This window comes from Thermobia domestica, chromosome 14 (genome assembly GCF_964235325.1).
Source record: "Thermobia domestica chromosome 14, izTheDome1.hap1.1, whole genome shotgun sequence".
Taxonomy (NCBI): domain Eukaryota; kingdom Metazoa; phylum Arthropoda; class Insecta; order Zygentoma; family Lepismatidae; genus Thermobia; species Thermobia domestica.
Genome location: NC_137467.1, coordinates 128,675,264 through 128,696,897, shown reverse-complemented (window position 1 = coordinate 128,696,897; position 21,634 = coordinate 128,675,264). Strand labels below are relative to the sequence as shown.

The 21,634-nt window shown below is 34.0% G+C and overlaps 1 protein-coding gene across 3 annotated transcripts in view; it reads right to left on the bottom strand.

Moving 5' to 3' along the window:
- The window catches only part of gol (ring finger protein goliath), a 420,378-nt gene that overhangs the window by 26,117 nt on the left and 372,627 nt on the right, over positions 1-21,634 (bottom strand). For all 3 annotated transcript variants that reach the window (XM_081738798.1, XM_081738799.1, XM_081738800.1), the window contains exons 3-5: positions 16,070-16,187; positions 11,754-11,825; positions 360-442 (exon numbers count right to left, since the gene is read on the bottom strand). In XM_081738798.1, coding sequence (XP_081594924.1) covers positions 360-442; positions 11,754-11,825; positions 16,070-16,187 — 273 coding nt within the window. The remainder of the gene's footprint in view (positions 1-359; positions 443-11,753; positions 11,826-16,069; positions 16,188-21,634) is intronic.

Genomic DNA, 21,634 nt, shown 5'->3' with positions numbered 1-21,634 from the left:
AGACAAAAGTAATATTGACAGAAGAATATTAATGGGATATTATATATATATATATATATATATATATATATATATATATATATATATATATAATTAATTACCAGATATTCAACAAATGGCGCACTTAAAGTATACCTCCGTGTAAGAAGGCTCAGCTGCTAATATTATTAAGCCATTTCCGAACATTTAATACACGAAAATACTTCTTTACAATACGAATAAGGAATTAGAATTAGTAACTACTTTTTAACTTCGCTTGAAATCAAATTAATATATATATATATATATATACATGTTTTTAAAATAATGCAATCTAAACAAGCTCTGAAATAAATATATGTATTTATTAGTGAGCTTACCAGCATGGAAGTATTCGAATAACATCTGAAATTTTATAAGGCTCTATGCAAACAGCACAGCACTCTCCTTCGCCTTGAATCTCCTGTAAATGATAAGAAAAATATACTGTTGTTAATGTTACCAATATAAAAACTGACAATTACTTACATTGTACAATAGCCTACTAAGTTTCAATGTGAAAAAGTTTTGTTACTTCAAATCACCATTATATTATATTTTAATCTATCGAGTCATGAGTGTCTTTCACGAATATCATTTAAGATGATAATAAATCAATAAAGCAAAAATATACAAATAAAATAATTAAATTAGTAACAAGTGGAAAAAAAGGGAATACAAACAATGGTAAACTTGTATTTATATCGTGGTGCACAAACATTATGTGTGTTTTCTCGGGGTTCTCTTTTGCTCATACTTTCTTTATTTCACTATTTTATTCGTTATCATCAATATATTCCTTCGTCTCAGCGCAAAATCGTGGGACCTTAACGTACAAATTTTATTTCATTTTTGTATTTACATGTATAAATTTGTGTTGTAGCTCAGTTTAGTTTATCTTAGTTTAGTTTAGTTTAGTTTCATCCTTTCTGTACATAGGGGTTGCAGAAGACCAAGCACATAGGACACGTCAGAAAATAATACATCAAATTACAAAGTTAAAAATAAAAAATAAAAAAGTAAAATAAAACACTAAAAGAAAAATTAGATTACAATCGATAACAAAATAATACCGCCCTGCTAAGCGAAAAGGCCTTATCTCCATTTCACATACTTTCGAGAAAATAAGCAAAACGCGTTTTGGCTTAGGCTGTACGTTCAAATTTGTTGTATTTCAGTAAAGCTTTATCAAATATATTTTCACGATCTAAAATTTGTGTGGTAATACAGTTAAATATTTTTGCTTATGAACTGCCACTTATGGTCTTTTTGCTTACTTTTTGCTTGCTTACAGTTTTGAACATAAGGTAAACACTCATGACGTCATTATCCCCTATCTATTGGTCAAACCACGTCAATTTCACTTTAGATAGATGCAGAATTGTACTACGAACATTCCCAAACCAATTTCTCGATTTTCGAAAAATGTGGAGTTAAGGTCTTTTTGCTTAAGATGGCAAAATAGTAGCAAACAACACACCTAAATATATACTTAGTTTAAGAATTACTCTAGATATTCAGAAACTATAATAGGATTTATCTACAAGAACTTTTAACATCTCATTCCTAAACACCTTTGTGTTCTTAATGTTTTTAAAATGTTAGGGTTAGTGTTTATACAATCTTGTACACAGAGTACACACTATTTCTAGTTGAGCTATAATTTTGTTGCGAGACAAAAACATCCGTAGCTTGCCTTGTATTATGTGAATGTATAGAAGATGTAACTGTAGAAGATGTAACTGTAACGGATGTAACTGTAGAAGATGTAACTACCAATTAGTCTTAGTAAGGATAATGCTTTTTGCATATGTACAGATGGGAGTGTTAGAATAAACCTGTCATCAAATAAACTTAAGATTTTATTTCGTATTCAAATAGTTCAGTAGAATAGCGTTATATGTTGAGATGATCAGAACGCATCTACCATTTCACTGCTTCTACTCATACTAATCTATATTTATATAAAATTGAAAGTGACTATTTTTGTGACTTCGCATCGCTTGAACCACCCGATCGATCTCGATCAAATTTTCAACATACATGAGATTCGGGCCTGGGAGCGTTTTTATCATTCTGCTTCGACGATGCAACTTAGGGGAGGGGGGAGATATATAAAAAAAAAATGACTGAAATTGACCGATATTAGTGTCGAATCTATAGTTTTCAAGATCGCTGAGATGAACAATGACACTTCCGATGCTGTTGAAATTTAAATTCGGCCTCGCAACTTGTGGAAGGAATATATACATCTCTCTCTCTCTCTCTCAATGACCGAAAATGACCGACATCAAAGAGCGCTTCTGTAATAGTAAAACCTAACTGACTAACGGAACATATTACTGATTTTTCGTATTTTAACCCAGCGAAACGGGTACTTGGTGCTAGTTGTAGAATAAATACCAATTCTTGTATATGTCGATTTATTTTATTCACCACTATTCTGTGGAGTCCTATGCATTGCTTGTACTCTTGTATCATTACCGAACAACAATTTCATACACAACTTTTGACCCCTGTTTAACTGTGACAAAAAAAAAAAAAAAAAAAAAAACAATCAAACACACACAACACACACTCGAATTGTACTTAATTTCAATAACCACTATACATTAGTACATAAAACCTCTCATAACCACTTTATTTTACAACTTTTTTTTTCTTTACTTATCTGTAAATTCAGACACTTGTCATGTTGTCATACTTCAACATCACATAGTTTTATCAGTTCATGGTTTGCAACCATATCTCTTTGTTCTTACAAATCATTTTATTGGTTGTAGTATAAGAAGCGTATAACTATTCCCAGTCGTCTATATCACTAATAAATGTTTTAATTATAATGTATATTGTACTGCAGGAATTAAAATATGCTTTCAATATTGTTCACAATACAGGGTGTCCGTAAATTCACTTAACATTTTCCATTTACACAAACAGTATTGGAGTGAAGACAAGCATACCGAAAGGTGCATTCGCCATGAACACGAATCAGTTCCTTTTAACAATGCTACCTGATAACTGTAACTTTAACTAACCCAATTCACATATACAAGTATACATATTTTAATAAATTACTAAATTACAACTGAGTGGCTCAATAACTCTACACATGTTTCCCCAAGAGTTGTTTAGTGGCTCGAAATACACCAACTATGCTGGACCGAGTGTTTCGAGCCACAGAATAGCACTGGGAAACATGTGTACCGTTACAAGGCTACTACTACGTTATAATTTACTGAATTCTGAAAGTAGGTACATTTGAATGTGTGTAAAAAAAATGTAAGTTACAGTTATTAGGCAACAAAGTACTGACAGAATGTAGTATGTCGGTATGCTTATCCTTACACTCAAAGTTTGTGTAAATGAAAAATGTTAAATGACTTTATAGACATCCTGTACAGTATATAATGTCGTTTATACTTCGCAACATAAATTATTGCATAATATAAACATCCGCCATAGATAATTTGTTATAAGAGAAATGTTACAATATTACTTAAAAGTTTGAATGTTGAAAAGTAGGAGTTAAAAATTAAGATAATAACATAAGATTGAAGAATTGTAATAATCATGGTTCCCTTTGCTTGATGTAAATTATTTTTTTTTTTTTTTGTAATACAGCGAGACCTCCCTTAACGGACACCTCTATACAGTGGCGGCAATTGGACGTTAAAAAGCGTGTGTGGGGGGGGGGGGGGCAAGACATGGTCTGAATATTTGTATTTCAATCTTGGTTTCCCTAGTTGTTTCTAACACTTTGTTTGACGAAAGGTTGATTAACCAATAGGACAGCATCTTTTTCGGTTAAAATACCGTATATCGTATTTCATATTTTATTAAGTAAATTGACAAGAAAAACGTAAGTAGGCACTAGCCCTTTGTACTCAAACAACGAAGGTGTAGGAAAGATTTGATTCCTTGCTCATGAACATCTTAAAATTCTGTCTGGAAAATTGTGTGATCAGATTATTTACAAATTTGCAAACCAAATAAATAGAAAGGATAATATTAATCATAGTAATGAATAATGAGGCTTGTTTTGGAAAAGTTACATTGAAACTGGGGATTAATGAACAACTTATGTTCTTAATTCCATTAAATGTAAGTTATTACTCTTAGAAAGACAGTAAAGCATGTACTACAAGCATATGCTACGACATTTAAAGAAATATTTGCTTTTGAAGCTTCCGGAAACCTGTTCGTTACCATTAGGTGCAGTTTTCACTTTCTTGGAACACATCAAAACACAATCTTTAGAATCACTCCACACTCCAGTTATACAGAATAATCCTAAAACCTAGCGTTACGTTAAGTTCATTAAATTTAATTGTATATACACTCGCACACCGCTAAACACACCACTTCACTCGTATATTACACTGCAAAACAGTGAAAAAGGTAGAAGTTGTTTCTTATTACTGTCTTTTTAATCAATATTCTTTATTACTAGAAAGAAGAAAAGATATTTTAGGAACTGTCCATTTTTGTGCAATTAAAGAATAACTTGTGAAATACTTTTTTTTTTTTTAATGTTTTCTCGATTAGTTTCAAAGCGGCTGACTTAATATCAACCCCTTGTAAGAAATGAAAGTATGCTGGAATTATTGTGCTCCAATAGGCTAATTTTTGGATTATTTTCCGTGGCAATTAAAACGCAATTCCTGTAGTTTTCTCAACTCCATGGGAAGACATCCAATATGTACTCATGCAACGGCAAATATTATATGGTACAATTTTTTTCTATGAAACACTAATACATACAAAAACTTTACATTTCCAAATGAAACTATGTACATTAATGGATTACCGGTACGTCCAAAAAGTGGGGGGGGGGGGCACCTGCCCCCCTAACTGCCGCCCATGCCTCTATAATATGGACATTTTTTGTCCCAGCAAAAATGTGTGTTCTCTTACGCAACAAAACTCTCCTTTTACGGATACACATAGATACGGACGCGGACAGTTTTTTCCCCAAAAAACGTTTCAATAAACTCTTCATAATGGACAGGAATTTTCTCGATTCTGCGATATATTACAGTAGACAGAATAGTCTTTTCCCCACAAGTGTATCTATCATAAGTCTGTATCTGGTGAAGCATCAAACAGAACAGCTTCAAGCTGAACTTCAAATTATTCTTTTTTCTTCCCGCAATAAACTGCTTTTTGGTGGAAATTCTAGAAAACTTTCAATAAGCAATAAACACTCATGCAGGGTCAGTTGTATGGCTAAGAATTCTATGCGAAAGATATATTCCCTAAAGAATTTAGTCCTTTTTCCTATGGGCCTTGCATTTTTCCCGACAATTTCATACCTAAGTAGATAACAAAACAAATATTGATTGTTTTACAATAACATTTTCAACGAGCAATGTTTCCTCTCTAACTTTATTGGAAAAGCAATATACTTATGATGCTGGAACAAGTCCGAGTTGGAGTTTTCCCGGTTGCCTTTTTCACTTTCCTAAGAGGATATTGTTTGTGACTGGGGCTGGGTCAATCAACATATGCACTCCCAATAACTTGCCTTTTCATCCATTCCGCCAACGAAGATACCGCGCCAGTACACAAAACACACACACACATATGCTTCTTCCGCAACCGTACTGAACATTCAGAGGACACTTGCTAATGAGTTTTATTACCCTTGTAGAGGAAAGGCATGCCTTTTTCGCTAAACAAAAGAGTTTAGCCGGTTAGTTGGTTCTTAACGCATCTTTTGAGAAAGTTCTGAGAATTTGAAATAGATTAAAAACGTTTTCCCTCCCGCTTTCCCCTCCCATTATCTTTTGCTGTATACGAATACATTGTAACACCCCCCTCAGCAATAATAATATTAAACGGAAATGAATTTCTCCATCATCACCCCCCTCAGTAATTCAAATACGTATTAACAGAGTATTTTCAAATTGAATTTTACGTATTTACGCTCACACATAATGTGTTTGCTGTATATTACTGCATACAATCACCGTTGTGAAAAATTAAATTTCTATAATCTCTCTGTAACGGACATTTCTCAGTAACGGGCAAAAAATTCATGTCTCATTGGTGTCCGTTCTTCAGAGGTTTCACTGTATTATGCTGTATGTAGATAGTTTCTTGGATCTGTTGATGTATCAAAATTGTAAAATATCTATAAAACTGGAACAAAACTTTAAAAATTATAACACCATCACTCTGACCACTACACGATCCGCCATTTTTCTAACCATATCTTTAATAATAATAATAATAATAATATTAATAATAATAATAATATAAATTCAAAATTACTAGTTCATACATTCTATTGTTTTTATTTTTCCTTTGGTACACCATGGATTTTTTTCTTTTTTAACTTTTGTTTCGTATTATATGACACAAACATCTTAAATCATGCTAAAAATATTATGAACATGAGTGAAATAGGAATTTTGGGGAAAAAACTTTAACAAAACAACAGAAATGTAACAAGATAAAATTTAGTTTTTCGTTGAATTTTCGTCGCTCGTCAAAGACAACACCTAATAATTACCGAAAATTTGGATAAAAATAAAAAGACATACTAAGGTAAATATCTTATTTCTGCTTTTATTGTAACCAAGAATTCGATGTATTATTTTACTTCCATCAAAACTAAAAGCCAGACATTTCAAAAATGGATATTTTAATATTATATATGTTTTCGTAAATACCTACTCTGAAATTTCAAACTTAAAAGTTTAAAAATATAGCTGCATGCTGTGAGGAATAAGATCTAGATTAAAATAACATTACAGTACATACAGTAAAACATGCAATGTGTAAATGAAAAAAGAGTACTACATATGACTAGACTGTCTGTAGTGTGTACTTTTATATACTACCTTGCGAACAGTAACAAAAATAAAAATAAAAAATGATAAACAGAATTCGATTTCAGTATTTCATCCGTGGAAGCGGTTATGTATAAAACATTAAGAAATAGACAATGCAACGTATTTACGTAGAATAATATTTGTTTTCCATTATTTGTATTTAAAACAATTTTAAAATAAAAGATAAGACCTAATTATCAAAAATATTGTCGCAGCTCCAGTACGCGAGCGGAACGTACTTTGTAATTTCAACTTCAGGATTAACAGTATGCGAGCGGTCACACGTGAATAAACAACAAACATATTAAGTCTCTCTTAATCTTTAGCTGCAGACAGATCCGGGGGTGCAAGTACACTTTGAATAATAGAGACGAATTATCTTGCCCAGTTTATTGTTAAAAAGAGAAAGTAAAGTTACAGTTGAAGTCCGTCGGTTAATTTGGAGTTACAAATGCCGAAAAAGAGATTGACCGACGGACTCCCGAGCTACACAGTACGACGTGTGTCTACGAAGTTACAATAGTTTTTGGAGACACATCACATTTATACTAAATACTAAAAACGTGACAAGTTTCTGCAACTTACATCAGGTCTTATGACTATTTTGTACTTTGGTCACCAATGTTAACTTTCCATATACACCCTTTTGTGCACCCAACACTTTAGCTGCGTGCGCACATAGACTCTAAGTATTTTCCCTTTTCGTACACATTTTTTGTTGTATTAAAAAAATGACACATTGATATTCAGTGCTTACGTCCTCATCACGTGTAAGGCCTGGTGACCATTTCTTAACAAACATCTCCAAAAATCTCTTTCATATCCTGTTCTGAATTACCCCTTTGACTTTGTCTCACCCTTGAAGTTTCTCTTACGATACCCAATGTTAATAGGAATTTTCCATGAAGAATATTCTATCATTGGAATTTAAGAACACACAAAACACACATATTGAACAAATGAAATAAACGAAACATACATATATACAATATAAACAATTGGTAACTTCTCAGTTAAGAAGGGGAGATCGGCCGTCCTTTTATCATCCCATGGCATAATTAAATATAATTAACCAACAACAACAATCACATAATATTCAATTGAAGGAAAAAAAAAAAAAAGAAAATGCAATAATAAGATGTACGGCTGTGACAATATAATGCATAATCTGGGTTGGTCTAATAATATTCATCCTTTGGTTTTGAATTACCTGAACACTTGGAGCTGGGCAAGTATTACATGTTATTTACTAAAATAACGAAAGCTCTATATTTCTAGCTAATTTACCGAGCAATTTGCAGTTTTTCTCAGACATATTGACATGACAAAAGTAAAAGTAATCAAAAACCATGAAAGAAACGCTAAAACTAATATTTTTTTTTTTATTATTTTTTTTTTATTTTTTTTTTTTTTAAGCTTCTTGATTATCTTCTCATTTGAAACTGAATAAGCATAAGATAGTGTCTACTAAACTAATAACTATGCATCTCCAATTGAGAAGGGGCGTCATTTAGGGATGGCAGGCGGCAATTGCCTCCCTTCGTTTGAGAAACGCATGCTTTCTAATAAATTTTACACTAATACACTATTAAACAAGAATTTTAGGAATGATTCAAAGAAATGCATTAAAAGAATGCCCAATAATTAGTTTTTGGATGAGGGTTATAAAAATTTTTGAACGACCTCTAAATCGATTTTTTTAAACGGAATAAGGACAATACTGAGTTAAGTGATAGTTTGGGTTCGGCTACATTATATGTAGTTCTCCAGATATAAAGCCTAAAAGAAATTTTTTGCCTGAAATATGTCGCTGGAGAGTCTCCCCCGCCTCTTCTTCCTGGCAAAATCTGAAATGACGCTACTGCAACTGAGAGATAGGGTTTGGAATATTCTTTAAAAGAAACAAACATCCATCATCAAATAAAGATTCGGAATGCATTTTTGCACTATCATTGCTTTTGAAGTTACTTTTTGCTAAACATTACGCAAGCTTCAAAGATTATAGATAATTTTCGAAAACAAAGATGGCAACATTGATCAGTGAATAAAAAATGAAACGCCAACTCACACAAAGCTTGAAGACGTAATAAGAGATATATAATTCAGTTAGAATATGGTAATGAATTGTCCAACAAGCATTCATGATAAGGAATGACGCGTGCGGAATCACAATCCACGAAATTCTATTGCGCGTTTTACAATGCCTCCATGAACGTTTTCTCTCATCATAAAAAGTTACACCATAAGTAAGTACTCTATACTTTGACATTTAAATGCCAGATCCTCTCGCAGTTAGATTACAGTTTAATGCTCCCTTTCGCTGGTCACATGACTCCTACATTGTACTTCACGTACACTTGCAGATTATCTAGAGCAAGAAAGAACCTAATACAGCAGTGTAAGTCCATGAATGTATGTATTAGTGTTTCTCAACCGTTTTAAGCATGTCAAGCTTGTTTTATGCAATCTATATTTGTAAGAATCTCTCAAAAGTTTCTTTAACCTTCTCCATGGAAGAAGTTAGGAATTGTCTGATGGTGGGGAAGGGGGAGACCTCGGACCTGTGGAATACTTCCTACACAAGTGTCAAAAAGTTTGGGGAACAATGACCCAATGCCCCCATAGCTCCGCCCTTATCAGGATCACTGAGTTATCCTGAATTGCTTCGATGATACTCTGACTGACTGTGAGGCTAATATTTGTTGGTTTTCTTCTTATATTGTTGCGCAAAACACAGTACTTGTTAACCATACAATTTAAGGATTCCTTGTGAACGATTCAAGTATGTATATTTTTCTCACTTGCGAAACAGTCAATATACGAATTGTGTTCAAAAAATATCAAACTTTTGGTTGGCAAAAATACATTTATTAATTTGGAAATCCGAAACACTAATCTCTTTCAAAGTAGTCTCCTTGGTAATGCACATACTTCTCCCAGCGCATCCGCTATTGTTGGAAACACTTCTGGAACGCAGTTTTAGGATTGGTGAGCAACCGTGCCGTCCCATTCTGCATAATGTCTTCTATTGACTCAAATCTAGCCCCTTTTAGTGTCATTTTCAGCTTGGGAAATAACCGAAAGTCACACGGAGTCATGTCAGGTGAGTAGGGAGCCAGACGACACACGGGAATGTTGTATTTGGCGATGAAAGCCTGAAGCAAATTTATTTCGCGGACACTTTCCTCATACCCAAATTCTTGTTCAAAATTGAATGTACCGATCCGATTAAATGGTTTCCGCTTGGATATCACCAAGCTTTTGGCAAAATTTGATGCAATATTGTTGCTCAAGCTTTTCTGTCATTATACAAAAAACTGAAATCCGACGAGCGCTCACTACATGTCTGAAGTCATTGGCCGACTGGTAGCGAATAACGCTTTCAGCGGGCGGGAAAAAAATTCACGACTGCGCATGAATGTCCCCTCCCCCCTACATCTACATTGAAGAGTCTGCCTAGCTTCATTGGTTTAGGCGGGGGGAAATAAAGTTCGATACTTACTGAAGACACTTCCTATAACTCCTTGAAAAAAAAAAAAAAATGTCAATCAGAGAATGTTCCTGAAAATCAAAGATATTTATCGCAAAACCTCAGGTATTATATTTGTGAGGATGAAAGTGTGATTAAATATTATAAGTGGGAAGAAAATGTGACAAAGAGGCTGAACTTGTTGTCAGGGAAAGTATGTTTGTTGTTAGTTATACCGGTGTTTAATGAAAGATGGAAGAGGCCAATGGCTAAATAGTGGTCCTTTATATTTGATACAATGTACACTCATGTCCAAAATTATTGCCGCATGTCTATAAATATATTGCTGTAGGAAAATAATTTGATAACGAATTCGCCAGGTATTACTTATGTTAGTATGCGTATAATCGGAAAAGACATGTATGTGGCAAATTTCATGTCAAAAGAGCAGTAAATGAGAACAATAAAACGAAAATAAAACTTTCTTGTCCATTTAGCACCATTTTGTTTTACTCATTCTAATTTTCGTATTTATAATTCTTTTCCTATGATATTTACCACAAATATACATTTCCTGATTATACACACAGTATCAGTATTAAAAGTACCCTGCAACATCATTATCAAATTATATTCTTACAAGAAGACAGTTATAGATATGCGACAATCATTTTGGACATGAGTGTACCTGTATCACTTGACGTGGCCAATATGGAGTACTTGAACGGTGGTTAAATATGGATCCTGTATGGTCAAGTGTGATGGATGATTGTTATGTACCATATGTTCCTGTATTACTTGACGTGGTGGATATATTGATTCCGTATCGTCAAGTGTGGTTGATACTATTTGTTTTGGTGTGTCAATAAAGGAGACCTGTGCAAGAGAAGTATATTGATTCTGAACTATTAATGCTATAGTTTAAATCTTAATATGTATCTGGTTAACACTGACCGTGAGCATGTATTTCTAGTATATATGTGTAGAACATTAAGTTATATGATACAGATCTGCTTGAACCTTTCACTTAGTACTATTTTTGGGGAGTTGATAGGATCTGCTTTTTTTTTTTTTTTATTAATACAATAACTGCGCAGTTACTTGTTCAATCTACGTTTCTATAGTGCCTGGAGCATTAAGGATACTAGCTAAAAACATGGAGTGGGAAGACTCAAGATTGACAAACAGAAAATAAGGGTAACGACGTATTATATCCTCGTTACTCTAACACTACGTCCGATCATCCAATTCATCATCCCAACAATATTCTCATATAGAGTTAGCCAAAAGAAGTTTGTATACCTACTTTAACTAGTAACTCTATATGGGTAGTGTGTTAGTATTAAACTTAATTTATACATCACAATAATTTGTTCAGCTTTGTACAGTAATAATAATCACATATAAACAAAAGAAATTCTACTTGCCTTATCTTCTGATTTGATGTGTTTAGTTGGTATTTTGGATAGCGCCTTTTTAGCAGCATTACACAATCTTCTCTGTAAAATAAATAAATAAATAAATAAAATAAAATAAAAATGTTAAATTAGGAGTAAGTTTTGTAACACTGTCCGATAGAAATATCAACAGTAAGAAGTTTGATTTATACTATTTAAAATAAGTATCATTTAACACCATTCCATTCTTCACAATAAAACGAAATACTTTTTGTTGTAATTGTGAAATAAAGTATTAATATAATTTCAAATAAGACGAAATTTCTTTCCAAAAGCAAGAGCGATTCACCTATGCTGCTCTACCACTTAACCCTTTTCAAATATGGTGCACGTTGGTTCAGTGGTGGAGCGCTCACTTTTGGTGCAGGAGTTCCTGATTATTCCAGTCCATTTGAGTTTGTGGTGGACAACAGCATGTCCGTGGGTTTTCTCGTTTCCTTTCACATTCTCACTACCAATTATTTTCATAATCATTCACTTTCATCAGTCATTCGCCTCCTTTTGGCCTAAAATATTTTAAAATAGTTTTCCTAACTTTTTTTTATTATTATTATTTTTAACGTGCACAAGCATCCAAAGGCGTCTTATTATCTAAGACTTCTGATATGAAAATACACAATGTACGTGTGTTTTCATATCAGAAAAGAAATAACACAATTCTACGCTAATATTTACACAGGATTTTCTGAAGGCTAAAATTCTGGTTCATTGGTTTCCGTAGTGATACCTCCATCTGTATTATAAACAAATGTCTGGCCCATTCCATACATAGCAAAAATTACATTAGAATTTAGAATGTAATTGCTATATAATCTAGCTTTGAAATCTACCAATCTATTATGGATGCAACTTGCAATACATTAACAAATACTATCTTAAAATATTACCACAGAAGGTTAGATTAATTGTAAAGTCTACAATCACGGAAAACAATTTACCAAGGTCAAGAAATAAATTATGCAGATAGTATCTGAACTGGAGTCTAGTATCCTTGCTGAACTGAAATCTGCTTGTAATTGTGCATAAATTTCCTTGTGACTACTGTTATATCTATGTTCTGAAAATGCACAGGAAAATCCATTCCAATACATATGCATCTTGCAACCTAACAGAGAAGTCACGAATAACCATAAATTTGGATTTCAACATAAGTGAAATGAGAATATTAAAGAATCCATGAGCTACAAGGCTACCTCTCCAAAACAACTGCATACTATTCTGGATTTATTTATACGCTAGAAAGTCAAGGCTTTCTCAGCAGAGCCTTCTGAAGTCTCAATATCATAAAAAATGACTTACTTGTTGTAAAGCAGCACAGTCACAAAGTTTTCAAAATTTATGAAAAGTTTTTTTGTATTAATTTTTAATACCCTGTAAATCATATACCAAGTTATGCATTCTTCTATTATGATATCTAAGAGGCAAATAGTCAAATCTAAGAGTGAACTACACACGCCTAAGAGTGAAAAATTATGGTTTGGTGAATCACTAGCTTGGTGGTACGATGATATTTCTGTAACATACCGATGACTTAATTAACCTGTTATAGTAATAAATTTCATCAAAATAATACAGAAATGATATATTATATATAGAGAGCCGAATTTAAGGGGGGTTACAAAGGTACACGTGCACCCCCTTCGTTGTAAATATACACTACCTAAAGTCATAAGCTAGCAGTGAAAGTAGCAACACTCGGAAAGTTTCTGCTGTCATGTTTCCGTTTGAGTCTTAAAAGAAAACAGTTTTTGCAAAATCATTAGTTTAAGAAGTCAATTTTCTTAAGGTTGAAGGAAAAGGATTCGCCGAGAGCAGACACTTTCCACGAAAATTCCTCATTTACACCACAGATGCCTAAGGGTATTTAAAATATTCAAATTTAATTCAAATGTACCGGTAGTTATTGGTGCATCCACGGTCAGAAAATCCTGGATCCGGCTCTGTATATAAATGTTTCATATGAAAGGATGTACTGATAAAAAGGGTACCACAATTAAAATACTACTCATACCACAATCTTCTGATATAACGGAAAGGAAACCTTTGTAAAAGTAACACAATAGATTGTTATCGCAAGTGACTACTTTAATTGCGCTGTTTTTTTTTTTTTTTTTTTTTTTTTTTTTTTTTTTTTTTTTTTTTTTAAATTGAAGATCGACGATAATAGAAACAGAGAGCAGCTTAAAACGATGCAAGGCTTACATAAGTCTATAACAGTGTTTTCTCTGAGGATACGTACCGTAAAGCTTCAAAATATTAAACTTACTTTAAGACATAACTCCTGTCCTATCCTAGTTTGGCTCTGAAGAAGGTGCACAGTTGGAGATTGAAATATCAGCCTGATATTTACAAGTTTCAATTTATTTTTAATAAAAAGTTTATGTAAGTATACTGAGTTTCATCTGCCTAATTTGAGAGACTCCTAAGATACTTTATTCCTGATATTTTCTTTGATTTTTTTATTTTATTTATTTATTTATTTCTTTATTTATTTTTTTGTGTCACACATTTATACCTATTTTGTCTAGGAAGATTTGTTACAGACGCAGTCTATTCAAATCTTTTATAGCAGTTAAAGGTTGCTTGTTGAGATGAAAGAACAATGTTCGGAAAACGACTGCACAAATAACTCCATCACATCTTGGTAATTGTGATCACTTAATCACTACTTCTGAAGTACCAACATACGTTCATTCTTTGATAACTTTTTATTCATTGTAAACTAACTTAATTACAAATGAAGCAAAATTTACATCTTTTATAAAATAACTTTTTACAACATATTATTTACGAACCATACCATAACGTATAAGGTCAATCAACCAAGTGATTCTCTAGTCAACTGAGAACTGAATAACTGCTAGTAAAGAAAGTTGCTTATCTCAGATATAAGATGCATCATGGGACATAGCACCTAAAACCCTTCTGAATTTCCTTCCTTCCAATGTAGTCATTTTACCCAGATTAATCTGCATACCATGAAATAATTACATACAGCTTAACAGCAACGAAACACGTGAGAAAAGAATGTTTTTCATGTATAAAAGTAATCTTTGGTTTTGATATTTGAACCTCTTTTTTTTATATATTTATATAAATTTAGGTAACATGCGAATACTGCAGTTTTCTACTATATTATCTACAGGTAGGTAATTTTAATTTACTATGGACTTTTTATCTAGAACTATATTTTATTTAAGATTTCGGCGATGGTCCTACAGAGCGACATGGGTCTTGATGTACTACGGGACAATACTTTTTGGATATAATTTGATTTGATTTTAGTTGATTTTAGTTTAGTTTAGTTTAATTTAGCGACTCTTTCAGCAGTGAGGCTATAAAAGACGTGGACCTACTGCTTAACGTGGGATTCGAACCAGATGAGCTCCGCCGGGAATCGAACTCCATGTCTCCCATTTTTGGATACAATGAATATTATTTAACCCTTTAAGCCATTTGTATCCATTTGGATACATAATTTTCGTTGGCTTCAATTACTTTAACGAAACATTTGATTGACGTTCTTGCACAGTGTGTCCATCAAACATCAGCAAGAAGTCAGTCAATGTGCGAGACCGTCAATCAAATGTTTCGTTAAAGTAATAGAAGCCTACGAAAAGTATGTATCCAAATGGTTACAAATGACTTTTAATGTAGAGATCTTATGAATATATCTAGTATTGAAACTAAAATGCCTGATTTCATATTCATTGCATGTTCTTTCAACAAATGATCTTACAAAACTACAATGTATTTGTTTTAAAACTTATATTGGGTCTATTCTTACTTAAAAAAAAAAAAAAAAAAAAAAAAAACCTCAATTCTATCAGTAAGTGAGAAAGAGGGAGCAGGCAATGACTTTGTATAGTGTTTTCATAATTTCTTTTGTAACAAAGAAATTAGTCGTTGAAAACAATCGATTAATCATTACATTTAATCTTGTTCTTGGATACAATAACTGTCCTTTGGTTCAAAATAACCTCCTGGCAAAATCTGCTGATATTCTCTCTTGAAACTTTAACAGTATGAAGCTGAAATATGAAGCTTTCAGTAACATGTTTTTCCTTAAGCCTTGCACAAATATACAAGGGCGCCGATTCTGCCCCTCCCCCCCCCCCCAATTTACACAGAAATCGACGTCCTTGCAAATATACCCACTTCTGTAAAGCAAAATATAAAAGAAATCTCTTGGGTGAGCAGCTTCCATATGAAGCGACTTATGGCTCACACTTTATTAGATAAATCCATTACAAATTAATAGTGATAATAAACGGAAACGAACTTACCGCTAGCCTGTCTTTGGCATGAATATAACGGAAGCGCTGGATGTAATAGAATACCAGCCACGCAAGGGAAATAATCATCAACACGATGAACGATATGGAAACGAAGAGGACGGATGTCCTGAAATAAAAAGAAAACATATTGTTTAGTGAACACATTAAATGCATTATTCGAACAATACCATTCATTGTAAACTGAAAGCCGAGAATAATAAATGCACTCATAAAATGACAGGAAAGATGTTAAGATGCTTAGCATAGAAAATTTTCCCCCATTCTTACGCAAAAGGTACCATTGAAAACAGCAATAATGTCACGGGTAAGAATAGCTAGAGAAGACAAGAAAAGTTTCGAATTTTCGAAGAAATGAATAGAATGCGGAAAGCAAAGAATGCGTTATTTATACAGTACGAGTTGGAAAGAAGGCTTAAACGAAGGCACTGGCACTATCTTCCATTTAGTCCATCGATCAATTTACGAGGGCCGTTCGGAAAGTAAGCTCCGGTTGGTTAAAAAAGAAACACCAAAATAAATAAGAAGAATGTATTATATACACATCTAAAAACTACTACTTTGCTCTATTTTTCAACATAGTTTCCATAAACATTCAAGCATTTATAGATATCTGTGCACTAGCTTAAAAATTCCATCAGCATAATCTTCCGTCTTTGCTTTGAGCCTGTGAGTACTTCCTGTAGCCTAACCTCTGTGTCACTACGTCATAAAACACAGTCCTAGAGATTTGTAGAAATGCATCGGAAAGCTCCGAGATAGTGAAACGTCGATTTTCTCGATTTTTTTCTAAGGAGTTCGTTCATCAGTGACCACTGATGGCCTGCCACTTCTCTCTTCGTCATGAATATTTGTCCGTCCACTTTTAAATAAACAAGCCCATCCACGGACAACTCCTTCACTCATCACACTTGGTCCATACACGGCACAAAGATCCCGATGAATAGATGCTGCCGAATATGGTTTTGCAGTAAGAAAACGTATAACAGCTCGCACCACACAGAGGATTTTCTATTGCAGCACACGTTTTGAGACGCCAGGAAAATGGAACTAGAGATCGGACAACCTTCACTCTACCACGGGTGGATGCAGACTGATCTACCGCGCTCGTCTGTGCAAAGATGGTAGCGCTGCCCCCACTACGTCACGCACAGTGATCAATCGGAGGTTACTTTCCGAACGCACCTCGTATTAAAGAAATTCGAGTAAATTTCATATATATCATTAACTCTACTAAAACCGGAAGTGCTAAAAATCTACTACAACTTCCGGTTTCAATATTAATCTACATACAGTAAAAGCGATAAAAAAGATAGTGAAAAGCGGCTTTTTGGATTCGATTGGAAATTAATAGGTACCATTTTCTTTCTTAATTCTCTATTCAAACCGGAAGTAGCAGAATTTACCATTTCCGGTTTTAATGTTGATATGGTTAAAACCGTAATATAAGAGCGAGAAGAATTTTCCTGCAATCAATTGTCTCAAGTGGATTTCACATCCACTTTAATCCATATACTAAAACCGGAAGAGGTACAGATCTACTACACCTTCCAGTTTTAAAATTAATTGAGAAAATAATGACACCATTGAAACTTGAACCATGGCGCACAGAAATGTGGAATCCATCAAGGAGGAGTTGCGAGTTACCATGAAGTTCTTTTTCCTACAGAAGAGGTTGCCAAAGGAAATCCATGGGGGCATGCTAGACACATTAGGTGTACATTGTCCTTCACAATCCACTGTGAAGAAATAGTGTTTAAACGTGGTGATTTTTCAACAGAAAATGGTGAAAGGTATGAAGAGGCCAGTGTCAGTATCAACTCTGGAATAAGTGGATCATATCCAGGACCTGATTTTGAGCAACAGATGAATTTCACTTCAAGCGATAGCTCAGACCTTGCACATATTCAAAGAATGTGCCTAGTCAATAATCCATGATCAGCTGGACATATACAAGCTTTCCACAAAGTGGGTCCTCACAGTGGCGTAATTAAAGTCTTGGGTGCCTCCCGCAGACAGCATGAAGCGGGGCCCCTTCTCTACGTCCCACTTCACGATTTGGGGGCCCTGATGGCTTGAGACCCCCTCCCAATGCGGGATCTGCGGGGCCCTTATTTACGCCCCTGGGTCCTCAAACGTTTGAACATCAATGAGAAACGCAAACGTGTGTTATCTTCTAAGTTAATTTTGCGGTATTTTGCAAATTGTAAGGACGATTTTTCGAATCGGCTTGTCACCCACGATGAAAGTTGGTTTTACTCTCCAAGACCAAAAAAATTCAAAGCGCAGAGGTCCGCAGTTCACAAAGTTGGAAGAACGGATTTTCTGAAGGGCCTATGATTTCCGTGCACTAAATGTGCATATTACTCGCCAGACCACGCGCCTTCTGATATTGTATCTTCCCTAGATTCACAAAAAAAAAGTTCTGAAAGAACATAAATTTAATAGTGATAATTAGATTATACCATCTGCAGAACAGTTTTTTGCAGACCAGAAAGAGTTAAAGTTGGAGCACCGATGTGCCAAGTGTGTTGATCTTCGGGGAGTCGTGCCTGTAGCTAAAGTCCTTCTGGGTCGGGCCGTGATCTTATCAACCTCCTCGTACTCAACGATAAATCTTTTATAGTGTTCAGTTTTGAGAATCGTGCTAAGTCAGTCATAATGCTGAGGACGACATAAATTTCTACGGAAGGATTTTCCTGTTTTTGCAACCAACTTAACCTTGAAGACGACTTTGTTTTTAATATCTAAAGACAAGGCACGATTTAATATCCTCGCCCAAGACCTGAGCCCACTCGGAATAACAATTCTTCACTGCTTACTTCAATCCGGAAGAGACATTCATGGTGCAGCTTACTAATAAGTAGGTGATAATTTTGATCGATGATATCAATGTTGTTACTTTTATATGTCGTATGTACAGCGTATATACAGGCCCTCGTCTCGTAAATTTTGTAGAAGCTTCGTCTCGTCTCAAAGAATTCTTTCTGGTTTCGATTCTTGAAAACCTTTTCTCGCCTCGTCATAAAAAATACCGTCTCGTTTTGGAAATTTATGTACAAAACATATCCCCTGATTTTTTTTTTTCTTAATTTAATCTAGAAGTTATCACAGTCCTTCCTCATCACAAGAAGTTCTCTAAGATGTAATAACAGTATTTAAACCTTATGGTACGCTTATTTATTTATATTATATGTTTCGCTGTCAAGGGCGCCCATGTTGTGGTTTCCAACGGGGGCAAGTATAAGCGACATTTCAAATATAGTTTGAAATGTTGCTGTAACTATTCTAAAAATTCAATTGAGTTTTCGGTATTCCGAAGTACAATTTCTTCAAGGGGGAGCGAACGCCCCAAATTGCCTCCCTTAATGGGCGCCCTTGTACGCTGTCAATGTTATTTTGTCAATCCCGTGAACTCCTGAAACCATTTTAGCTAGTTTTCTTGGTCAACAGATCGCTTTTTCCTAATTCAAGTAGCTTAGGTTAGCCACAGAGAAAGTTAAAAATGATTTTTTAATGAAACGCATGTACAGAATATGAAAATTACAATCATCAAATACTTAAATCTAATACAGTACTTGTAACTTAAAAAAAAAAAAGGCTAAACATTCTCTCATAACACCTCTGTTTTGCAATAAATATATGTAAACATGTAATGTATTTAACATAAAAAATAAATATGAAAGCAAAATAATTTCTACAGCAGTGGTCAGCAAAATTATTAAAACTCATTTTACAGTACTATCACGTAGGAACTGGTGAAAGTCAACAAATATAAACAAACATTAAGAAGGTCAGAGGCCTTAGGTTTATAGTTCCTTGATCTCCAAGAGATAGCCAGTTGAACACTTGCCAAGAACAGTGATCATCTGTTACAGTTTTGATAACATGTATACTATGCTACTGCGAGACAGAAAATAAACCCATCCAGACTTCAGTTTTGGTTCGCATAGTTAAAAGTAATGCTATGATTACTAACAAACAATGGGCAAACATCGTAGGAAGTCCTTATCTGTACCTCCCAAAACAATTGAAGAGCGCTGGTTGTGGGCGCCCAATGTTCATTTCATGGTTGTGGGCACAGGTAAATGAATCCAACGTAAATTTTATTTTATACTGTATAACAGGAAATTAGGATGGTTGTATCCAATGGTGTATGAGGTAAACTTCTCCCCCCACCCTCCATTAAAATACAAAGAAATATACATTTACAATATTAAGATCAGTAACGACCGTAGGCAATTTGCCACCCCATGAAATGCAATGCATTTGCGCCCCCCTTTCTCCAGGAAGAACAAATCTTAAAACGCCTCGATTTTAAGTATGCTACCCCTCACAAACAACGAAAGGGAGAGAAAGACACTAGCACTCAGAAAGGCCTACACACTACAAATACAATCTCATTATGTCTTTTTTCTTTAAATAATAATCTATTATATTAGTGAAAGATAAAGCAAACATCTGCAGAGGAAAGATGGTAGAACTCTTTATAGAATTTAATAGCGAGTTTCAGTCTCAATATATGTTTGCAATTTCAGTGCAACTAGCCCTTTTGTCTTTATTTCTTGATTTTCTTCTAAATCCGCTAAATTAAAGAAAAACAACTTTTTCCGCCTTCAATGATTTAAAAAAAAAAAAAAAAAAACTTGTTGTGACAAAAAGACCAGGTAGTTTACACATCAGAACTGTGATAACTAACTAAATGGAACAGATGTTCGCTACTGTTCGAGAATTGAGGTCTTGTATTTAACAACAATCGAGCACTTCATGCTAGAATTTGTTTGATCATTTACTTTAGCACTGTCCATTGTGACCTTAAACAAATGCGAGCTAAACATGATTTATGAATGTAGTATTCAAATAGACTAGCTTAGTAAATTTAACTACCACCATCATGAAGTCTGTTTCCAACAAAAATTTTAAATAATATAGTTCTTAATAGATTCTGCCGCCATGTACAAATGCACGTGTTGCACATATAGTAGAGCCGACCCTGATTAAGATATGTATAAAAGATCCTGAAGTATATGAACTTGGAAGTTTGAACTCCTTTCCCTTGATGAAGTTTTGTGTATCCAATTTGGATCCACAATTCGAAAAAAAAAAAAAATACCGTGAGGAACAGGCTAATAAACCTTCTCAGTAATTACGAAAGGATACAATGATCTTAGACGTTTATCTTCTGAAAATATGTACACTTATTTCATGCTTTATATTAAGCACTTCGAGAATTTGAAATATGTTTGCCTTCTTATGCAATATCATATATATCCTTTACGTGTATTTTCTGACTTGGGGCGCCGCGCTGTTGAAACGCTGTTGCACACTAAGAGCGCCGTGAACTGAATAAATATGGAGGAAGAACTGTTTTAGTTTAACGATTTCCAAACTTCGAGACCACATCATTCCTTGAGTATTACGTATTCCGTGCAAAAGACATATATACAGGATATATCACCAAAAAATTAGGGCCATGGGACGAGTAAACATACAAAATAAATAAATAAATAAATAAATAAATAAATAAATAAATAAATAAATAAATAAATAAAATAA